A 21,943-nucleotide genomic window follows, 5' to 3' on the forward strand; every position below is an offset into this window, starting at 1 on the left:
AAATAATTGCAATTAACATTATTTGGCAAATGCTTCCAGATTGGTCAGATAATGAAGAAGTCTCTACATTTTAGCTGAAGCCTCTCCTGGTCTCCCTCAAACTCAATCTATGACTGTTATACTTCAATGTTCCTCTCATTTTATTTAGGGTGAAGTCTCCAACACTAGTGGCTCTAAGCCAAAACCAACACTTCCCCTGTCAAGTTGGAACAGAAAAAGCCTTGGAGGCTCAACCAAAACCCCAAAATAGCAGTCAACGTTTGGCAGATGGTCGGAACAAGTGATCGCATCCCACAATTAAAAAGGTGGGGGAAAAAAGTGGCATGAGAAAAATACATATTTATTCATGCTGTCATGAAAGTATAATGAATCAATACAAAGCTTCATTGCAGATGAATCTCCAATTTAGCACACCTTTGTGAGCAGTCTAATTAGCAACAGGTTGAGTATAAATAATGGCTAAAGTGTTGATCTTCTTGCATAAGTCAAAAAAACAATACATAAAACGGAGAATCACAATCTCAACTCAGGCACAAAAGGCCATGGTGGATGCTTCAGTTTGGCCATTTAAACCCTTGACCAATGACCACACATTCATATTACTGTCCACCAATCGGGATGAACAAGCCCAGTTTTACCCCTGGAGAAAACCTAGCAGTAGAGAGGAAGAGGCAAAGTGAGAGGTTTTATTCAGCCCAAAATCCAACCATGAAAATAAGCCCACTAAGTTAGGAATCTTTGTATGAAGGTCAATGAGTGTCGAATTTGGTAAACACTTTTTTATTGATTATTTGCTATGTATGGCTTATTTTATCTAATAGAAGTTTCGTAATTGTTTTGGTTGTTACGAATAAACGGATACAAGTGGACATGGCATTTCGGCAACATTTCAGCCAGTTGTCAGTGATAGAGGACTCATCATGGATATAACCATTTTTAGCATGGAAATTGCAATTGATGGCTTACACCATTTTAAAGTAGTCAACTGGGTGGGGATTCCTATTAGTTGGGAGCAATCAGCCAATGAAGAAGATAAAAATTGACTACTTTAAAGATGGAGATGCCCAAGCTGTCACAGACGCTATTATGGCATACATACAAAGATGAGTCTTCTATCTCTATGGCATGTTGTTCACACACATATCTGCTCTCTCATATCTGCTCTCACATTGCCTAGAATGGTCCCACCTAATCTCGCCTCCTCCGGCCTGCCTTCCATCTTTGAGGACATGTATTTCCATTGTTAGAGGGGTCACTTGACTATCTTGCCAATATAATAGACAATCTTTGCTAGCAGTCATTTTGGTCATCCATTTTTCTGTCCTTGCATGGGAAGAGCTGGTACTCCTATCAGCAAGGCAAAATGTTCAGTTTAACCATCTGAGATGTCTGTAAAACTGGGGTTTCAATTTTGGTCTTCTACCCTCCGGAAAACTGCCAGGTAGTTCTTCCCTCCATTCCTCTGCACCTTCTTCCCCTCCTCTGTGCATGTTCCCAAGCGACTGATGATGACATCATCAACCTGCCAAACAAAGGGACAATTTTGAAGGGTCTGAAGAGTGCCACCCCAATATTACCATGACTATTTTGGGGGTTTTAATAGTAAAATTATTATTTGTCGATTGTCTCATTTACCAGGTTTCCTAATCATAATATTTGTGACTGCTTAAAAATGGTATGATACTGGTAAGTATGTTGACAATGTTTTCCAAATTGGAAGGTAGGAAGATTGTTGGACATCACAAAATCTAGTTCTGAACGTAAGGCTGGAGTTAAGCTTAGCAACTTTCACACAATTTTAGTTGCAAGTGACAATTACAAGCAAATTTTCTGATACAAGTATAAATGCAACAGCCAATCAAATTGAAGCTGCTTTTGTCATATCATTCCTCCATATGGTTTGAGAATTCTAAACTCACCCATTGTCATCTGCTGCATTACGGCATGATTTCACAAATCATTTGTTTCTCCAACCGTTTAATTATTGTATGATTGATTTAGACAAAATACTGGCTGTACAACTTAAATGCCAGCACTGTTTTATCAAACTAGCTACCTAATGTCTTGTGTCCACCTTGATCGCGGGTTTACTGTAGCACTGACAGCTGTGTTGTTGACATGACAACTGGGTCAGAGTTTCCGAACCTTCGAATGGATCATGTTACAAAAGCGTTTGCTTTGATTTGTTGTTGTACACAACTAGTTGCACAAAGTGGAAAAGTTGCAACTGGATGCAAACAAGTTGCAAATGAGTTGCTGGGGGGTGTTTCACAAAGCAATCAAGAAGCAATTCAGTTCCAAGCAACCAGATTTGCATGAAAATGGCTTTGTGTAACTCCGGCCCAAGGAGTTTCACTTCTTTGTTACAATCAATTCCTCACTTGCTTATATGGGGTTCAAGGTTGGCTTCTCTATGACAAATATTACGACAAAGTATTACATAAGTAAAAACAGAATCGATATTAATTGTTGAGAAGGACAGTCTAAAATGTCTGTCATCGTACCAGTTCTGCATCGGGGACCCGTGTGAACAGCAGATGCTCACTGAAGTGTTTTACCATCCAGAGATGCACCTCCTCCACGTCTGTGTTGGTGTACACCAAACCCTGGGAAACACAAAACAAGGGTTAAACACAATGTCCTCATAATTAAAGTTTATACAGTGGGTGGGACTAATCCTGAATGCAGTTAAAACCGCATTCTAGCCGGTGTCTATTCCACAAGTTACCAGCGGCTAAATCGATGATGTTAAAATGCCTATTTACTCTGCTCCATCTGACTGCGCAATCCGCTGCCTCATCAGCCCAACCAGGCAATTTATACTTGATCTCCACCTTAAAAAGCATCTACACATTCTCACATTCTTTTAGACTAACATTTTGTTTTTAACAGCTCGGATTTGTATAAACCTTGCTGTCTCTCTCTGACATTTGCAGCATTGTTTCAATATTCAAATTCAATCTCCAGCTATCCTATAGTAATGAACGTGTCGGGACGAGACAGTCAGGCAGCGTTTCTCAGCCAGTTGAAATCATGAATAAGCTACACCATTTTGAATAAGCTGCATCAAGTGCAGCTAGTTTGCAGTCTTTCCAACTTGAGTTTTAAGTGATTGTGTTAGCTGTGTTGTTGGCTAGCTCCCCTGAACAAAAGTGTCCTGACGAGTGAGCCAATATTCTATTCCAGCTGAAATCCATGCCTCATTAGCTCATTGTTATGGATGTATCCAAATAAATGTTAATAGAAAAAAGCTTAAACAAATTCAAATGCAGCTACTTTGCTGCTATTCAGGCTGCACTTTTTGATGTGACTGTAAGTTAGCCATAGTTGGCTAGCTAGCAAGTAAGGGATAAGAACGTTGCCAGCCAGTATGGCAATGGAACATTTAGAACAAACGACTCGGTCGCGTCCATAGATCCAGAACAAAAAGACTGAACAACTGGGTCGCATCTCTAGCAACCAAACCGATAGAACGAATGACCAGCCGGCTTGGGTAACAACCCTAGATTTGTGTCGGGACTATATCTTGTGGACGGATTAAATAGTATGAATAAATTCATCAAAACAACATTTTTTATGAAAATATGTAAATCCTTATTTGAATATGTTGGTAACCCGTTGTATAAAAGTGATAATGCCCTCAAACCCGGCGTTTGGAGGATATATTGGCACGGTTTAGCCGGCCCTCGTACTAATGTCGAGATGAGTCCACGTCCCACAATCTGTTACTCAATTCCAAATGAATGGGAAAAACAAGCACCATATTATAAGGCCAGGGTTTTTTTCTGCATAGAAAAGTCAAGGGTGGGCCGCTATTTGTTTAGTTTATTCGGGCTTTTTTTTTTATGGTAAAAGTTTAGTGTAAACTTAGACTACAACCAGATATAAAGTATGTAGAAAAAATAATGGACCGAATATATTGTTAAATAAGAACTAACAATCACCTAAGTAAAAGCGAGACAGTCAAGGATAATCTAAAATTCCCTATATGATGCATTCAGAAGTAATTCTCATGGTATTGGGTCCCCATTGATTTTGTTTGAAAGTTTGAGTCACTCAGATAGCACAAGAACAGTCATGGCTAAATGTGTAAAACTGACAGGAATTAGCTTAAAACACCTACATTTAGTCTCTGAAGGTACTCAATTTAATCCGCGTCAAATCTTTACATTCATTTGGGGTTGAGGCATACAGCGGGATCATCAAAATGAAACCACGAGGTCTGCAAACATCTGACTAATTTTTATTTTAGAGTGAACGGTCACTTTAAGCTCCTTTACAGTGCAGCCCGTGACTGACACACATAATCATCATACAAACTGACTTAGCTTTACTTTAAGTATCAATCTAGTTTGAGACAGAGGACAAATACTGGGTTGTATTCACTAGATGGCAAACGGACGGAAAAAAGTTAACCAAAACAGGGAGTACCTTAACTTGTCCAATAAAAAACTAATTCCCGTTGCAAAACAGTGTGTACTAATGAATATGACCTTGGTTTCCCATTAACTTTCAACATTTTACATGAAAAGTGGAGCGGGTCGAGAGCTTCAAGTTCCTCTGTGTCCACATCAGTAAGAACCTAACATGGTCCAAACACACCAGCACAGTCGTGAATACGACACGACAACATCCCTTCCCCCTCAGGAGGCTGAAAAGATTTGTCAGGGCCCTCAGATCTTCAAAATGTTATACAGCTGCACCATTGAGAGCATCTTGAATGGCTTCATCACCACTTGGGTATGGCAACTGTTCGGCATCCAACCACAAGGTGCAACAGAGGGTAGGCGTACGGCCCAGTATATCACTGCAGTCAAACTCCCTGCCATCCAGGACCTCTATACCAGGCTGTGTCAGAAGAAGGCCCCAAAAATTGTCAAAGACTTCAGCCACCCAAGTCATGGACTGTTCTCACTGCTTCTACATGGCAAGCGGTACCGGAGGACCAAGTCTGCGACCAAAAGGCTCCTGAACAGCTTCTACTCCCAAACCATAAGACTGCTGAACAGTTAATCAAATGGCTTCCTGCACTATTTACATTGACCCCCTTTATTATTTATTGCAATTTTTTTCTACACTGACTATGCACACTCACTTCACGCTACCCATGAACACACACATACTACACTGACTATGCACACTCACTTCACGCTACCCATGAACACACACATACTACACTGACTATGCACACTCACTTCACGCTACCCATGAACACACACATACTACACTGGCTATGCACACTCACACGCTGAACACACACATACTACACTGACTATGCACACTCACTTCACGCTACTCATGAACACACACATACTACACTGACTCTATGCACACTCACTTCATGCTACCCATGAACACACACATACTACACTGACTCTATGCACACTCACTTCACGCTACCCATGAACACACACATACTACACTGACTATGCACACTCACTTCACGCTACCCATGAACACACACATACTACACTGACTCTATGCACACTCACTTCACGCTACCCATGAACACACACATACTACACTGACTCTATGCACACTCACTTCACGCTACCCATGAACACACACACTACACTGACTTTATGCACACTCACTTCACGCTACCCATGAACACACACATACTACACTGACTCTATGCACACTCACTTCACGCTACCCATGAACACACACATACTACACTGACTCTATGCACACTCACTTCACGCTACCCATGAACACACACATACTACACGGACTCTATGCACACTCACTTCACGCTACCCATGAACACACACATACTACACTGACTATGCACACTCACTTCACGCTACCCATGAACACACACATACTACACTGACTCTATGCACACTCACTTCACGCTACCCATGAACACACACATACTACACTGACTATGCACACTCACTTCACGCTACCCATGAACACACACATACTACACTGACTATGCACACTCACTTCACGCTACTCATGAACACACACATACTACACTGACTCTATGCACACTCACTTCATGCTACCCATGAACACACACATACTACACTGACTCTATGCACCCTCACTTCACGCTACCCATGAACACACACATACTACACTGACTCTATGCACACTCACTTCACGCTACCCATGAACACACACATACTACACTGACTCTATGCACACTCACTTCACGCTACCCATGAACACACACATACTACACTGACTCTATGCACACTCACTTCACGCTACCCATGAACATACACATACTACACTGACTCTATGCACACTCACTTCACGCTACCCATGAACACACATACTACACTGACACGCCAACACACACTACATAAGCTCACACACACATGCATATTGACCCCACACACACACACTTTTCACATATGCTGCTGCTACTCTATTATATATCCTGATTGCCTAGTCACTTTTGCCCCTACCGACATGTACAGTACATACTGTATTACCTCAACTTCCTCGCACCACTGCACATTGACTCAGTACTGATACTTGTTGTATATAGCCTCGTTATTGTTATTTTATTGTGCTACTATTTGTCTCACTTTCCAACTCTGCATTTTTGGGAACGGGCTCATAAGTAAGCATTTAACCAATAACATTTTCTTTGAAACATGCCTTAGTGTGGTGGCCTTAAATACTTTGAAGAGCAAAGGTTTCTTTTTTTCCGCAAAAGGACAGAAATAACCCAACGCCAACATCAAGGTTTATAACCTGTGTCATTGTAGTTTACATTGGAGCATGGACAGATAGTATAATTAGAACAGGGCTTTCTTGGAAAACTAAGCGATGGCATAGATTTACACAGAGCCCGCATGTTAGTTCAGTGATGTAGCGTTCAAGTTGAGGCCAGGAGGTGGGGAGCCATGGAGGCGGGGGAGGGTGTGATGGAGGTGTGTGAGTGTGTTCGGGGCGGATCGATGCTGTCGTCTAAATTGCCGTAGAGGAAATTCTCTAGACAGCTCTCCTATCCACCCCCCAGTGGAGATCAGTGTCTGGCATGGGCCCTATGTCAGTGCTGCTGAGTGTAATGGTAGAGCCTACAGACGGACGCACGTGAGCACATTAAAATCCCACATGCACACACACAAGACTCCCATTGTTCTCCCAATCCTCAGTCTCTCCTCGCTGCCACAGAGAACCGACACCAAGAGCCCCACATAAATCTGACAGGTATGAAACAAAGGGGGGGGGGTGATAGACAAATGAGCAGGATAGAGAGAAAGTGAAGGTTAAGTCAATTCCAGGCCATGTATGCAATGTAGCTAGTACTGTCCTCTCATATGTATCATATGTCTTGCTGTTGGAAAAGGGAACTGAAGAGCCATTGCTCAACCACCTACCTAAATCAAATGTTGACTTTGGGTGCCCCTGATGAACCCCCCTCCCATACGCTGTGCTCTGTCCTTACCCCTACTCTCAGTGTATAGGCTACGCCTTGACCTCTTTCTCCAACCAAGACTGCTCTTCTCTCAGGCTCTCCACACTGCCAAAGCTGACTCTCTCTCCTCTGTTCTCCTCCTCCTAAATCCATCCACTGCCTTCAACACCGTGAACTATCATATCCTCCTCTCCACCCTTTCAGGGCTGGGCGTCTCAGGCTCTGTCAGGTCCTCCTCTCCACCCTCTCAGGGCTGGGCGTCTCAGGCTCTGTACACACTTGGATTGCATCTTACCTGGCAGGCCGTTCTTTTCAGGTGCCGTGGAGAGGATCTGTGTCTGCATCACATACTCTCCCTACTGGTGTCCCCCAGGGCTCAGTCCTAGGCCGTCTCCTCTTCTCTCTCTACACCAAGTCACTCGGCTCTTTCATATCCTCACATGGTCTTTCTCCTATCATTGCTATGTGGGTGACACTTAACTACTTTTCTCCTTCCCCCTTCTGACATCTCTGCGTGCCTAGCCGATATTTCAGCCTGGATGTCGGCCCATCACCTCAAGCTCAACAAGACTGAGCCTCTCTTCCGGGTAAGGCCTGCCCGCTCAAAGATCTCTCCACCACAGTTGACAACTCCAGTGTCACCCTCCCAGAGTACAAAGAACCATGGCGTGACACTGGACAACACCCTGTTGTTCTATGCAAACATCAAAGCAGTGACACTCCTGCAGGTTCAAGCTCTACACCATCCGTAGAGTACGACCCTCCCTCACACAGGAAAATCCAGGCACTTGTCATCCCCCGTCTGGACTACTGCAACTCGCGGTTGGCTGGGCTACCCTCTGTTCTACACACTCCAGTGGCTTCCACACGAAGCTCGCATCCACTACAAGACCATGGTGTGTGCCTACAGAGCAGCAAGAGGAACTGCCCCTACACCCCAACCCGAGAACTCCATTCTGCCACCTCTGGTCTCTCGGCCCTCACCCCTAGAAGAGGGAACTCCCGCTCAGCCCAGTCCAAGCTGTTCTCTATCCTGCCACTCCAATGGTGGAACCAGCTTCCCACTGAAGCTAGGACAGCAGAGCCCCTGCCCATCTTCTGAAAGCACCTGAAACCCTACCTCTTCAAACAGCATCTTAAATAATCCCCCTCCTCACCTCGACTACTTTGAGAAAAAGTGTACTTGCTATGCCTGTGTATATGTGGTTGTCTCAGCTATCTTAAGATGTATGCACTAACTGTAAGTTGCTTTGGATAAGAGCATCTGCTAAATGACAAATTTAAATGTCGGGGTACTATGCTCTGTCCTTACCCCTACTCTGTGTGTAGGGGTACTATGCTCTGTCCTTACCCCTACTCTCAGTGTTTATGGGTACTATTCTCTGTCCTTACCCCTACTCTCAGTGTTTAGGGGTACTATGCCCTGTCCTTACCCCTACTCTCAGTGTGTACTATGCTCTGTCCTTACCCCTACTCTCAGTGTTTAGGGGTACTATTCTCTGTCCTTACCCCTACTCTCAATGTGTAGGGGTACTATGCCCTGTCCTTACCCCTACTCTCAGTGTTTGGGGTACTATGCCCTGTCCTTACCCCTACTCTCAGTGTGTAGGGGTACTATGCCCTGTCCTTACCCCTACTCTCAGTGTGTAGGGGTACTATGCACTGTCCTTACCCCTACTCTCAGTGTGTACTATGCTCTGTCCTTACCCCTACTCTCAATGTGTAGGGGTACTATGCCCTGTCCTTACCCCTACTCTCAGTGTTATGGGGTACTATGCCCTGTCCTTACCCCTACTCTCAGTGTGTAGGGGTACTATGCACTGTCCTTACCCCTACTCAGTGTGTAGGGGTACTATGCTCTGTCCTTACCCCTACTCTCAGTGTGTAGGGGTACTATGCGCTGTCCTTACCCCTACTCTCAGTGTTTAGGGGTACTATTCTCTGTCCTTACCCTTACTCTCAGTGTGTAGGGGTACTATGCGCTGTCCTTACCCCTACTCTCAGTGTGTAGGGGTACTATGCGCTGTCCTTACCCCTACTCTCAGTGTGTAGGGGTACTATGCGCTGTCCTTACCCCTACTCTCAGTGTGTAGGGGTACTATGCGCTGTCCTTACCCCTACTCTCAGTGTGTAGGCGTACTATGCGCTGTCCTTACCCCTACTCTCAGTGTGTAGGCGTACTATGCGATGTCCTTACCCCTACTCTCAGTGTGTAGGCGTACTATGCGCTGTCCTTACCCCTACTCTCAGTGTGTAGGCATACTATGCGCTGTCCTTACCCCTACTCTCAGTGTGTAGGCGTACTATACGCTGTCCTTACCTCTACACTCAGTGTGTAGGCGTACTATGCGCTGTCCTTACCCCTACTCTCAGTGTTTAGGGGTACTATTCTCTGTCCTTACCCCTACTCTCAGTGTGTAGGGGTGCTATGCGCTGTCCTTACCCCTACTCTCAGTGTGTAGGGGTACTATGCGCTGTCCTTACCCCTACTCTCAGTGTGTAGGTGTACTATGCGCTGTCCTTACCCCTACTCTCAGTGTGTAGGGGTACTATGCGCTGTCCTTACCCCTACTCTCAGTGTGTAGGGGTACTATGCGCTGTCCTTACCCCTACTCTCAGTGTGTAGGGGTACTATGCCCTGTCCTTACCCCTACTCTCAGTGTGTAGGGGTACTATGCCCTGTCCTTACCCCTACTCTCAGTGTGTAGGGGTACTATGCGCTGTCCTTACCCCTACTCTCAGTGTGTAGGGGTACTATGCGCTGTCCTTACCCCTACTCTCAGTGTGTAGGGGTACTATGCGCTGTCCTTACCCCTACTCTCAGTGTGTAGGGGTACTATGCGCTGTCCTTACCCCTACTCTCAGTGTGTAGGGGTACTATGCGCTGTCCTTACCCCTACTCTCAGTGTGTAGGCGTACTATGCGCTGTCCTTACCCCTACTCTCAGTGTGTAGGCGTACTATGCGATGTCCTTACCCCTACTCTCAGTGTGTAGGCGTACTATGCGCTGTCCTTACCCCTACTCTCAGTGTGTAGGCATACTATGCGCTGTCCTTACCCCTACTCTCAGTGTGTAGGGGTGCTATGCGCCCTTACCCCTACCAGTGTGTAGGGGTACTATGCCTGTCCTTACCCCTACTCTCAGTGTGTAGGTGTCCTATGCGCTGTCCATGCCCCTGCTCTCAGTGTGTCAGGGGTACTATTCTGTCCTTACCCCTATTCAGTGTGTAGGTGTACTATGCTGTCCTTATTTCAGTGTGTAGGGGTGAACATCTTGTCCTTACCCCTACTGTGTGTATAATCTCCACCTGGCCCCTACTCTCAGTGTGTAGGGGTACTATGGTCCACCCCCTACTCTCAGTGTGTAGGGGTACTATGCTCTGTCCTTCTCCTACTCTCAGTGTGACCTGAGCTGTCCTTACCCCCTACTCTCAGTGTGTAGGCGTACTATGCGATGTCCTTACCCCTACTCTCAGTGTGTAGGCGTACTATGCGCTGTCCTTACCCCTACTCTCAGTGTGTAGGGGTACTATGCCCTGTCCTGTCCCCTACTCTCAGTGTGTAGGGGTCCATCTGTCCTTACCCCTACTGCTCAGTGTCCAGTTTCTACTGTTCTGCCTTACCCCTATCTGACCAGTGGTGTTTATGGGTTTGAACATCTTGGTCATGTTCTGTTATAATCTCTACCTCAGTGTGAGGACGTACTATGCGCTGTCCTTACCCCTACTTCAGTGTGTAGGCGTTTCTTGTCCTTACCCCTACTCTCAGTGTGTGGCGTACTTTCCTACCCCTACTCTCAGTTTTTCCATACTATGCGCTGTCCTTTTACACCTGCATTGTGTAGGCGTTTGCTGTTTGTGTGGGCGTTTTAGGCTGGGTTTCAGTGTTTAGGGGTACTTTTCTCTGACCCCTACTCTCAGTGTGTAGGGTGCTATGCTGATGTCCTTACCCTACTATCAGTGTGTAATTTGATTTGATTTCAGTTTAGGTGTACTATGCGCTGTCCTTACCCCTACTCTCAGTGTGTAGGGGTACTATGCGCTGTCCTTACCCCTACTCTCAGTGTGTAGGGGTACTATGCCCCTGTCCAGTGTGTAGGGGTACTACCCCCCTACTCTCAGTGTGTAGGGGTACTATGCCCTGTCCTTACCCCTACTCTCAGTGTGTAGGGGTACTATGCGCTGTCCTTTCCCCTACTCTCAGTGTGTAGGGGTACTATGCGCTGTCCTTACCCCTACTCTCAGTGTGTAGGGGTACTATGCGCTGTCCTTACCCCTACTCTCAGTGTGTAGGCGTACTATGCGCTGTCCTTACCCCTACTCTCAGTGTGTAGGCGTACTATGCGATGTCCTTACCCCTACTCTCAGTGTGTAGGCGTACTATGCGCTGTCCTTACCCCTACTCTCAGTGTGTAGGGGTACTATGCCCTGTCCTTACCCCTACTCTCAGTGTGTAGGGGTACTATGCCCTGTCCTTACCCCTACTCTCAGTGTGTAGGGGTACTATGCGCTGTCCTTACCCCTACTCTCAGTGTGTAGGGGTACTATGCGCTGTCCTTACCCCTACTCTCAGTGTGTAGGGGTACTATGCGCTGTCCTTACCCCTACTCTCAGTGTGTAGGGGTACTATGCGCTGTCCTTACCCCTACTCTCAGTGTGTAGGCGTACTATGCGATGTCCTTACCCCTACTCTCAGTGTGTAGGCGTACTATGCGATGTCCTTACCCCTACTCTCAGTGTGTAGGCATACTATGCACTGTCCTTACCCCTACTCTCAGTGTGTAGGCATACTATGCGCTGTCCTTACCCCTACTCTCAGTGTGTAGGCGTACTATGCGCTGTCCTTACCCCTACTCTCAGTGTGTAGGCGTACTCAGCCAACAGAGTGGGACTGATGATCCTCCACTTGTGCTTGGTCTTCTTGAAGTGCGGGTCAGGAAACAGGAAGAACATCTTACTGAGCTGAACAGAGAAATCAACAAAACAAAATGGTCACAATGCAAATAAGACCAGACAGACAGACCAGGCATCTCAAGTTCAACTGACCTCAGTGAAGAAACAAAGATAAATTAAGTCCTCCAGGTTTTACTTTCTCTGGTACTACTCTCCCAGTTTGTGAAAACGAGGACTATGGTGCTAAATATTCTCTTGTATCAAACCAGTGTATCAATGTGGCTATTATTCAAACCAGTCTATCAAGTTATTATAGAGTCAGCTCTCTGTAGTTTTCATAATATTTTTGTGTCAGTTGTCAGACAGCCCGGATTGTAAAGGTGGAAATTCCCTCTAAGGGATTTTTATTAAGATAAAGTCCCCCTCCCTTTCACAAGATGTACATAACTATTAGTCTGGTTGCAATATTAAAAACTGTTCCAGGTCAATCTTTTTTATTCATTCAAATAAATAATGTAAAGACAGAAAACGGGGGGACAATCACAGAGGACTGCCGTCGCCCCAGGGGGGTTGAGACGGCCCCGCTCTTCACTACTTTAATTAGTGCTCTGGCACAGTGTAAAAAACTGAGGGGAAACAAAGAGAGAAGACATATTGGGGAGTATAGCGCCGTTTCTACCCACACAACATCATGCATGTGGGTGTTCAAATATCGCTCAGGGGCTCCCGATTATGTGTGTACATATGATAGAGTGTGTGTGTGTGTCGGTCGGTCTGTGTTTTTCCAAAGCACTTAGTCCTCTACACAGAATGGGCAGGTCTCAATGATGTCATTACAGCCAAGACGGTAAAAATAGTACCGTGGGGCTATTTCTTCCATAGATAAAATCTACACCGTTTTCGCGTTCCTTTCAGTTTTCAGCCTCCGGCATCAACACATTTACTGTCTCCTACCTGATGTACTACTGTCTGCTATGTCTCACATTGTGTCAATGTGTCTATTCAAACCCAGCCAAGGAGCTATACTCCGACACAAGAAGTTGAAGGAAAATGTGACATTTTATAATTTCTTATTTGCATTTACATGTAATATTTTCACTTTTATTTTTTCACTAATCGGTGCTGCGATTTTAAATGTGCTTTACAAAGTTTGATTTAGGTTACTCAGTCCTGGTACTGGAGGTTCCACTATGTAGGCTAAGCTAGTGCTTGTTTTATCAAAGTCATTCTGATTAATTGGGTTGAATTGAAAGGATAAACCCTCCACTATTAGGCTGTAAAATACTGATTAGTGTATGCTCAGCTGATGTGACGCCTGGCATGTGGTCACTGGCATGGCTTCACCTTTGTTGAGAAATTCATTAGAGGCTAAAATCTCTGGGTTGTGACATAAGGTTTGGAAATCATTAGCCATTGTTACTCTCTGGTATAGACACGAGAACTAAGTTTCTGAACCTGTCATATTGATACCTACTGCTGCTGATCAAACACTTCCTATTGTTGCCACTAGAGGGCTGTAAACTACCTAAAACAGACATGGGCATTTCAAGTTTAGAAATAATTATATTGTGGTTGATAGGAAGGACACTTAATTTAAAAATCACTACGCTGGATAGCTTCACAAACCCTCAATGCCCAATGGTCAGAAAGCTGTACAAAAGTATAGCGAACACCATTTGAATTTGAGCATCTTTGCCAGGCATCAAAACACTTTGAAAGCTTGAAGGGATTAAGTGCAGTACTATTTAGAGGTGAGGTGTTTGACAGATGTGTCTACAAATAAACATTATTTGTGTTATGTGGCTGACAACCCCAGATGGTCTCTGGCTACGTCATTCATCATCATCATTTATTTAAAGTGTATTTTACAAACAAATTTGTCACAGTACACTTCACAGAAAAAAACGGGTAAAATATGACAGAATAACGGGAGGGAACGGTTAAGTACCTGTCCCTTGGAGAAGAAGTTGGGCAGGTACTTCATGGCGTTGCTCCGTAAGCAGGCAATGTTCTGATAGCTGTCCGTCTCTGCTGCACGCAGGGAGCGGATACGGTCCTGGACATAATCAGACACTTTGACACGGATCTCCAGGCCCAGAATCAGTTTCTTTGGAAAGAGCGGGGATAACTCCACTGAGACAGAGAGGAGGTAGGTTATTAATCTGACCTGGGAACAGGTGGCCAAAAAAGAGTTGCAAGAACCACTAAAACAGTCTATTATGATAATGATGGCTGTGGAAAAAGAGAGGATACTGAATGTTGAAAAGTCATACTCCGATTCGCACAGCATGCAGTATCGCCAGGCCTGAGACCAAAAGGCTCCTGAACAACTTCTACCCCCAAGCCACAAGACTGCTTGACAGTTGATAAAATGGCTACCCTTACCATTTGCAATGACTCTTTTGCACCGGCTCTATGCACTCACACATACTACATTGACATTCCAACACACACAAGCAAATTAACACCATACACATTCACACGCTGCTGCTACTGTTTATTATCTATCCCGATTGCCTAGTTACTTTTACCCCAACTTACATGTACATATTACCTCAATTACCTAGTACCCCTTCACATTGACTCGTACCAGTACTCCTTGTATATACTCTCGTTACTTTATTGTGTTACCGTTTCTGCACATTGTTCATATTTTTTAACTCTGCATTGTTGGGGAAAGTTCTCATAAGTAAGCATTTCACAGTAATGTCTACACCTGCTGTATTTGGTGCATGTGACAAATACGATTAGATTGCTTTCCCTGAATTCATCTCTATAGGTTATTTTCTCTGTATATTCAATACAAAGGCATAATAATTCTAACTTTTTTATATCTGCAGCAAATAAATATTTAAAAAATCTCCAAATGGCTCTAAACAGGGCTGCCAGATAAGCTCTTCATTGCTCTAAACAGGGCTGCCAGATTAGCTCTTCATTGCTCTAAACAGGGCTGCCAGATTAGCTCTTCATTGCTCTAAACAGGGCTGCCAGATTAGCTCTTCATTGCTCTAAACAGGGCTGCCAGATTAGCTCTTCATTGCTCTAACCGTATATTATCCAAATGCATCAGAATCTCTCATGGCTTCACGCTGAAAACAAATTACTATCCAGTCTTATGATTTTCTTCAGGAATGTTATATTCTCAGGCCAGGTAGTACATACTAGCAACATGCATAACCACTAAACCAAGCCCTGCCCGCTTGACCCTATCCCCTCCTCTCTTCTCCAGACCATTTCCGGAGACCTTCTCCCTTACCTCACCTCGCTCATCAACTCATCACTGACCGCTGGCTACGTCCCTTCCGTCTTCAAGAGAGCGAGAGTTGCACCCCTTCTGAAAAAACCTACACTCGATCCCTCCGATGTCAACAACTACAGACCAGTATCCCTTCTTTCTTTTCTCTCCAAAACTCTTGAACGTGCCGTCCTTGGCCAGCTCTCCCGTTATCTCTCTCAGAATGACCTTCTTGATCCAAATCAGTCAGGTTTCAAGACTAGCCATTCAACTGAGACTGCTCTTCTCTGTATCACGGAGGCGCTCCGCACTGCTAAAGCTAACTCTCTCTCCTCTGCTCTCATCCTTCTAGACCTATCGGCTGCCTTCGATACTGTGAACCATCAGATCCTCCTCTCCACCCTCTCCGAGTTGGGCATCTCCGGCGCGGCCCACGCTTGGATTGCGTCTTACCTGACAGGTCGCTCCTACCAGGTGGCGTGGCGAGAATCTGTCTCCTCACCACGCGCTCTCACCACTGGTGTCCCCCAGGGCTCTGTTCTAGGCCCTCTCCTATTCTCGCTATACACCAAGTCACTTGGCTCCGTCAAAACCTCACATGGTCTCTCCTATCATTGCTATGCAGACGACACACAATTAATCTTCTCCTTTCCCCCTTCTGATGACCAGGTGGCGAATCGCATCTCTGCATGTCTGGCAGACATATCAGTGTGGATGACGGATCACCACCTCAAGCTGAACCTCGGCAAGACGGAGCTGCTCTTCCTCCCGGGGAAGGACTGCCCGTTCCATGATCTCGCCATCACGGTTGACAACTCCATTGTGTCACGGTTGACAACTCCATTGTGTCCTCCTCCCAGAGCGCTAAGAACCTTGGCGTGATCCTGGACAACACCCCGTCGTTCTCAACTAACATCAAGGCGGTGGCCCGTTCCTGTACGTTCATGCTCTACAACATCCGCAGAGTACGACCCTGCCTCACACAGGAAGCGGCGCAGGTTCTAATCCAGGCACTTGTCATCTCCCGTCTGGATTACTGCAACTCGCTGTTGGCTGGGCTCCCTGCCTGTGCCATTAACCCCTACAACTCATCCAGAACGCCGCAGCCCGTCTGGTGTTCAACCTTCCCAAGTTCTCTCACGTCACCCCGCTCCTCCGCTCTCTCCACTGGCTTCCAGTTGAAGCTCGCATCCGCTACAAGACCATGGTGCTTGCCTACGGAGCTGTGAGGGGAACGGCACCTCAGTACCTCCAGGCTCTGATCAGGCCCTACACCCAAACAAGGGCACTGCGTTCATCCACCTCTGGCCTGCTCGCCTCCCTACCACTGAAGAAGTACAGTTCCCGCTCAGCTCAGTCAAAACTGTTCGCTGCTCTGGCCCCCCAATGGTGGAACAAACTCCCTCACGACGCCATGACAGCGGAGTCAATCACCACCCTCCGGAGACACCTGAAACCCCACCTCTTTAAGGAATACCTAGGATAGGATAAAGTAATCCTTCTCACCCCCCCCCTTAAAAGATTTAGTTGCACTATTGTAAAGTGGCTGTTCCACTGGATGTCATAAGGTGAATGCACCAATTTGTAAGTCGCTCTGGATAAGAGCGTCTGCTAAATGACTTAAATGTAAATGTAAACCAGACAGGTAAATTCAGGGCATCTAAGACAACCCAGGGACAAATCACCTTAAATCTACAGTTTTATATAAAGTCATAGCTGAATGGAACTCTTTACCAATCCATATTTCTCAGGCAAGAAGTAAATCCACCTTCAGGAAAAAATCAAAACATTAATGTGATAGACCATATGACTGGACAGGAAATAGAAAGAACATCTAATGAGATAGACCATATGACTGGACAGCAAATAGAAAGAACATCTAATGAGATAGACCATATGACTGGACAGGAAATCTAATGAAACCATATGAACATCTAATGTGATAGACCATATGACTGGACAGGAAATAGAAAGAACATCTAATGTGATAGACCATATGACTGGACAGGAAATAGAAAGAACATCTAATGTGATAGACCATATGACTGGACAGGAAATAGAAAGAACATCTAATGTGATAGACCATATGACTGGACAGCAAATAGAAAGAACATCTAATGTGATAGACCATATGACTGGACAGGAAATAGAAAGCATCAACTGAATGTTAAATGTGTTTCCTGTCAGGTATTTTAATTGTCTGTATTGTCTACTTGTTAAATGTTTGTAAAGTATTTTTTTAAATTTCACCTTTATTTAACCAGGTAGGCAAGTTGAGAACAAGTTCTCATTTACAACTGTGACCTGGCCAAGATAAAGCAAAGCAGTGTGACAAAAACAACAGAGTTACACATAGAATAAACAAACATACAGTCAATAACACAACAGAAAAATCTGTGTGCAAATGAAGTAAGGAGGTAAGGCAATAAATTGGTGATAGTTTGTAAAGTCTTAATTTGTAATTGTTCCTAATGTCTTATTAATTGGTGTTGGACCCCAGGAAGATTAGCTAATGTTACGGCGTTAGCTAATGTGGATCCTAATAAAAATTCACAGAGAAAATACTATACAATATGATATTTTCAGTTAATCCAGGAATATAGACATATACTGTACACTCAGTGGCCAATTTAGTCGGTACAACCATTTAGTACCATGTCAGACTTCCCTTTTCCTCCAGAACAGACTGAATTATTTCAGGGAAATGGATACGTTGCTCAATTGGTATCAAGGGACCTAACGTGTGCCAGGCAAAAACATTACCCGCACTATTACACCAGTCACCAGCCTGTACCGTTGACACCAGGCAGAATGGGGCCATGGACTCATGCTGCTTACACCAAAACCTGACTCTGCTATCAGCATGACACAACAGGAACCGGGATTTGTCAGACTAGGCTATGTTTTTTCACTCCTCAATTCAAATCAAACTTAATTTGTCACATGCGCCGAATACAACAAGTGTAGACTTTACCGTGAAATACTTACTTACAAGCCCTTAATTATCCAGTGTTGGTGATCACGTGCCCACTGAAGTTGCTTCTTCTTGTTTTTAGGTGATAGGGAGTGGATTCCGGTGTGGTCGTCTGCTGTAATAGCCCATCCGTGACAAAGACCAACAAGTTGTGATTTCCGAGATGCCATTCTGCACACCACCGTTGTACTGCACCATTATTTGCCTGTTTGTGGCCCGCCTGTTAGTGTGCACGATTCTTGCCATTCTCCTTCGACCCAAAGGACGTCCGCTGACTGGATTTTATTTGTTTGTCACACCATCCTTGGTAAACCCTAGACACTGTCGTGCGTGAAAGGCCCATGTGGCAAGCCATTTCTGAGATACTGGAACCGGCGCGCCTGGCATCGACGATCATACCACCCTCAAAGTCGCTTAGGTCAGTCCTTTTGCCATTCTAATGTTCAAGCGAACAGTAACTGAAAACCTCAATGCCTGTTTTATATAACAAGCCAAGGCCATGTGACTCACTGTCTATAGGATCGAGCCATTTTCGTGAACTGGTTACTGAGTGTACAATGAAAGAACCTTCCAAGCCAAATCTCTTGACCATGTTCTAAGTCAACAGCACCCTCAGATGGAACAACCAAAAACAACACCTAAAAAGGACCATCTCACTCACATAATTTCAGTGTAGGGCAGATAGTCCCCTGTCAACAATTGATGGTTGAGTATTTTTGTTAGTAAGCATGAGAATGATAAAGACTGGAGTTAGGGTAACAAGGGTGAGGAAATATCATGGATTAGAAGATCATCCCATACCTAGGAGTCCCCCATATCCACAGCCGATGTCTGCAAACTCCACTTGTGCAGCCTTTTGGGTCGACTGGTGGTCACTGAAGAACTCCGGGTACAGCTGGGACCAGTCCATGTCCTCTGGACAGACAGGGCTGAGAGGTCATGGTGAAATAGGTAAAAGTGTGTATGAAATCAACATACCTCAGCAAATGTTGACCAGCACGAGGTGAAACAGATGTAAATGACATCACCAACATTGACTTCTAATCCAATGCAGTACTTTCCTTATGTTTACAAAAAGTAGCCTTTAATACCAGTTTACTGACATAAAAGCAAGCTAGCTTGCAGATTAGAAAAAGCCTTTATTTTATTTACATGTTTGTAATGTGTCTTGTGCAATGATGTATATATACAATTGGACTTGTGTAGCCAGAATGTTGTATAAACTGTCATTTGAACTTAATCTGCTGGTTGTCCACTTGGTTGGTCTTTATGACGTTGGAAACTTTGGAAAAAAATAACCACAGAAAGGTTTTATTAAACAGACTTTTCACTTAGTAATGTGTGAGCTTGTGTTAAGTGATAAACAAACCAAAAGCCACGCGTTTTGGAAAGTCGTTTTAATGATACTTACTTTCCTATGGATATTTTTGAAAAGGTTCAAATGAGTTTATTCAACATTGTGACTTGTAAAACTGTTCCGTCGTCTGGCATCTAAACAAGCGACGCAAACTCCACACGGAAGCATAGAGGCGTAAAAGCAATCTAGCTTAGAGAACGTTTTGCGTTTGAGAATGTATTGCTATATAAAGCTGTGGTGTGAAATGAATTACAACATACAGTAAGTAGTACATCGACTAGAAGCTTGGGCAACATGCGTTAGCTAACTAGCTAACAGTTAGCTTGCTAAACCTTTTACCAAACGGAATGACGAGTGACTCACTATTCAAACGTGTGGTCTGCCATTGGATTCGAGTGGGCTCGCTGCCTGTAATATCGCTTCTGGGGCATCGACACGCTCATTTTGTTTTTAATTTATGTATTTAGTGATTAGATTGAAATGTACTAACGACGTATGTACTTCGCTCTAACGGTGTTCGTTTTCGGTCGCTTCCTTTTTACGTCACCAGATGACGATCACATGTTCTGGATTCTAATTGGTTGTGGTGCTACAAACCATCCAACGCGTCTATAGCTAATAAATATGGATCCACTGCTGAATTGTATCAATTCAAATGTTTACATTATGTTTCTCACCTCAATGAAAGAGAACTGTTGCATACCAGTTTATTTGCACCGGGACACATCTCTTTGGACATTATTCTATTTTACCTGTTCAACATTAAGGATTCCTTAAGGATATGCTGTTTCTGTTTTCGATCTGTCTTAATAGTCACAGTGGGTACATCATCTCCAATGCACTTCCTTATAAGCTGAAATATCTAACTTTTGGGTGACCCAACCAAATTCACATTCGTTTTGGCATATTTTACTTTTGTACATGTAATGACTATCTCTGAAACTCACTTCGATAATACCTTTCATGATACAGTAGTAGTAATACATAGTTCAACATCTTCAGAGGAGAAATGAATGCCAATGGTGGAGGTGTCTCCATTTATGTTCAGAGTCATATTCCTGTAAAGTTTAGAGAGGATCTGATGTTAAATGCTGTTGAAGTAACATGGCTACAAGTTCACCTGCCTCACTTAAAGCCTATTATTGTGGGAAGCTGCTATAGACCACCAAGTGCTAACAGTCAGTATCTGGATAATATGTGTGAAATGCTTGATAATATATGTGATATCAAGAGAGAGGTATATTTTCTGGGTGACCTAAATATTGACTGGCTTTCATCAAGATGCCCACTCAAGAAAACATGTTTAACTGTAACCAGTGCCTGTAACCTGGTTCAGGTTATCAGTCAATCTACCAGGGTATTTACAAACAGCACAGGTATGAAATCATTCACATGTATTGATCACATCATTACTAATGCTACAGATATCTACTCTAAAGCAGTATTCAAATCCACCGGATGTAGTGATAATATATCAGCCATATCTAGAAAAAACTAAGTTCCAAAGGATGGCCTTAATATAGTGTATAAGAAGTCATACAATACGTTTTGTAGTGATTCCTATGTTGAAGATGTAAAGCATATTTGCTGGTCTGTGATGTGTAAGGAGGACCAACCAGACACTGCACTTGACACATTTAGGAAATTGCTTATTCCAGTTACTACACTGAACAAAAACATAAAGGCAACATGTAAAGTGTTGGTCCCATGTTTCATGAGCTGAAATAAAATAACACAGAAATTGTCCATTCGCACAAAAAGCTAATTTCTCTCTAATTCTGTGCACAAACTTGTTTATATCGCTGTTAGTGAGCATTTCTCCTTTGCCAACATAATCCATCCACCTGACAGCTGTGGCATATCAAGAAGTTGATTAAACAGCATGATCATTCCACAGGTGCACCTTGTGCTGGGGACAATAAAAAGCCACTTTAAAATGTGCAGTTTTGTCACACAACCCAAGGCCACAGATGTCTCACGTTTTGAGGGAGTGTGCAATTGGCATGCTGAATACAGGAATGTCCACCAGAGCTTTTCCCACCAGAGAATTCAATGTTAATTGAATCAATAATGTTAATTGTTCAATAAGCCGCCTCCAACGTAA

The 21,943-nt window shown here is 44.2% G+C and overlaps 1 protein-coding gene across 1 annotated transcript; it reads right to left on the reverse strand.

Moving 5' to 3' along the window:
* Positions 1-319: 319 nt before the first annotated feature.
* On the reverse strand, positions 320-20,376 carry mettl1 (methyltransferase 1, tRNA methylguanosine). The gene is made up of 6 exons (XM_046342168.1): positions 20,203-20,376; positions 19,284-19,411; positions 14,222-14,406; positions 12,229-12,342; positions 2,505-2,606; positions 320-1,522 (listed from the first exon to the last, which is right to left on the reverse strand). The coding sequence occupies exons 1-6, from the start codon at positions 20,280-20,282 to the stop codon at positions 1,406-1,408; spliced, it is 726 nt and encodes a 241-aa protein (XP_046198124.1). The 5' UTR covers positions 20,283-20,376; the 3' UTR covers positions 320-1,405.
* Between the last annotated feature and the right edge of the window lie 1,567 nt (positions 20,377-21,943).

This window comes from Oncorhynchus gorbuscha, linkage group LG03 (genome assembly GCF_021184085.1).
Source record: "Oncorhynchus gorbuscha isolate QuinsamMale2020 ecotype Even-year linkage group LG03, OgorEven_v1.0, whole genome shotgun sequence".
NCBI lineage: Eukaryota > Metazoa > Chordata > Actinopteri > Salmoniformes > Salmonidae > Oncorhynchus > Oncorhynchus gorbuscha.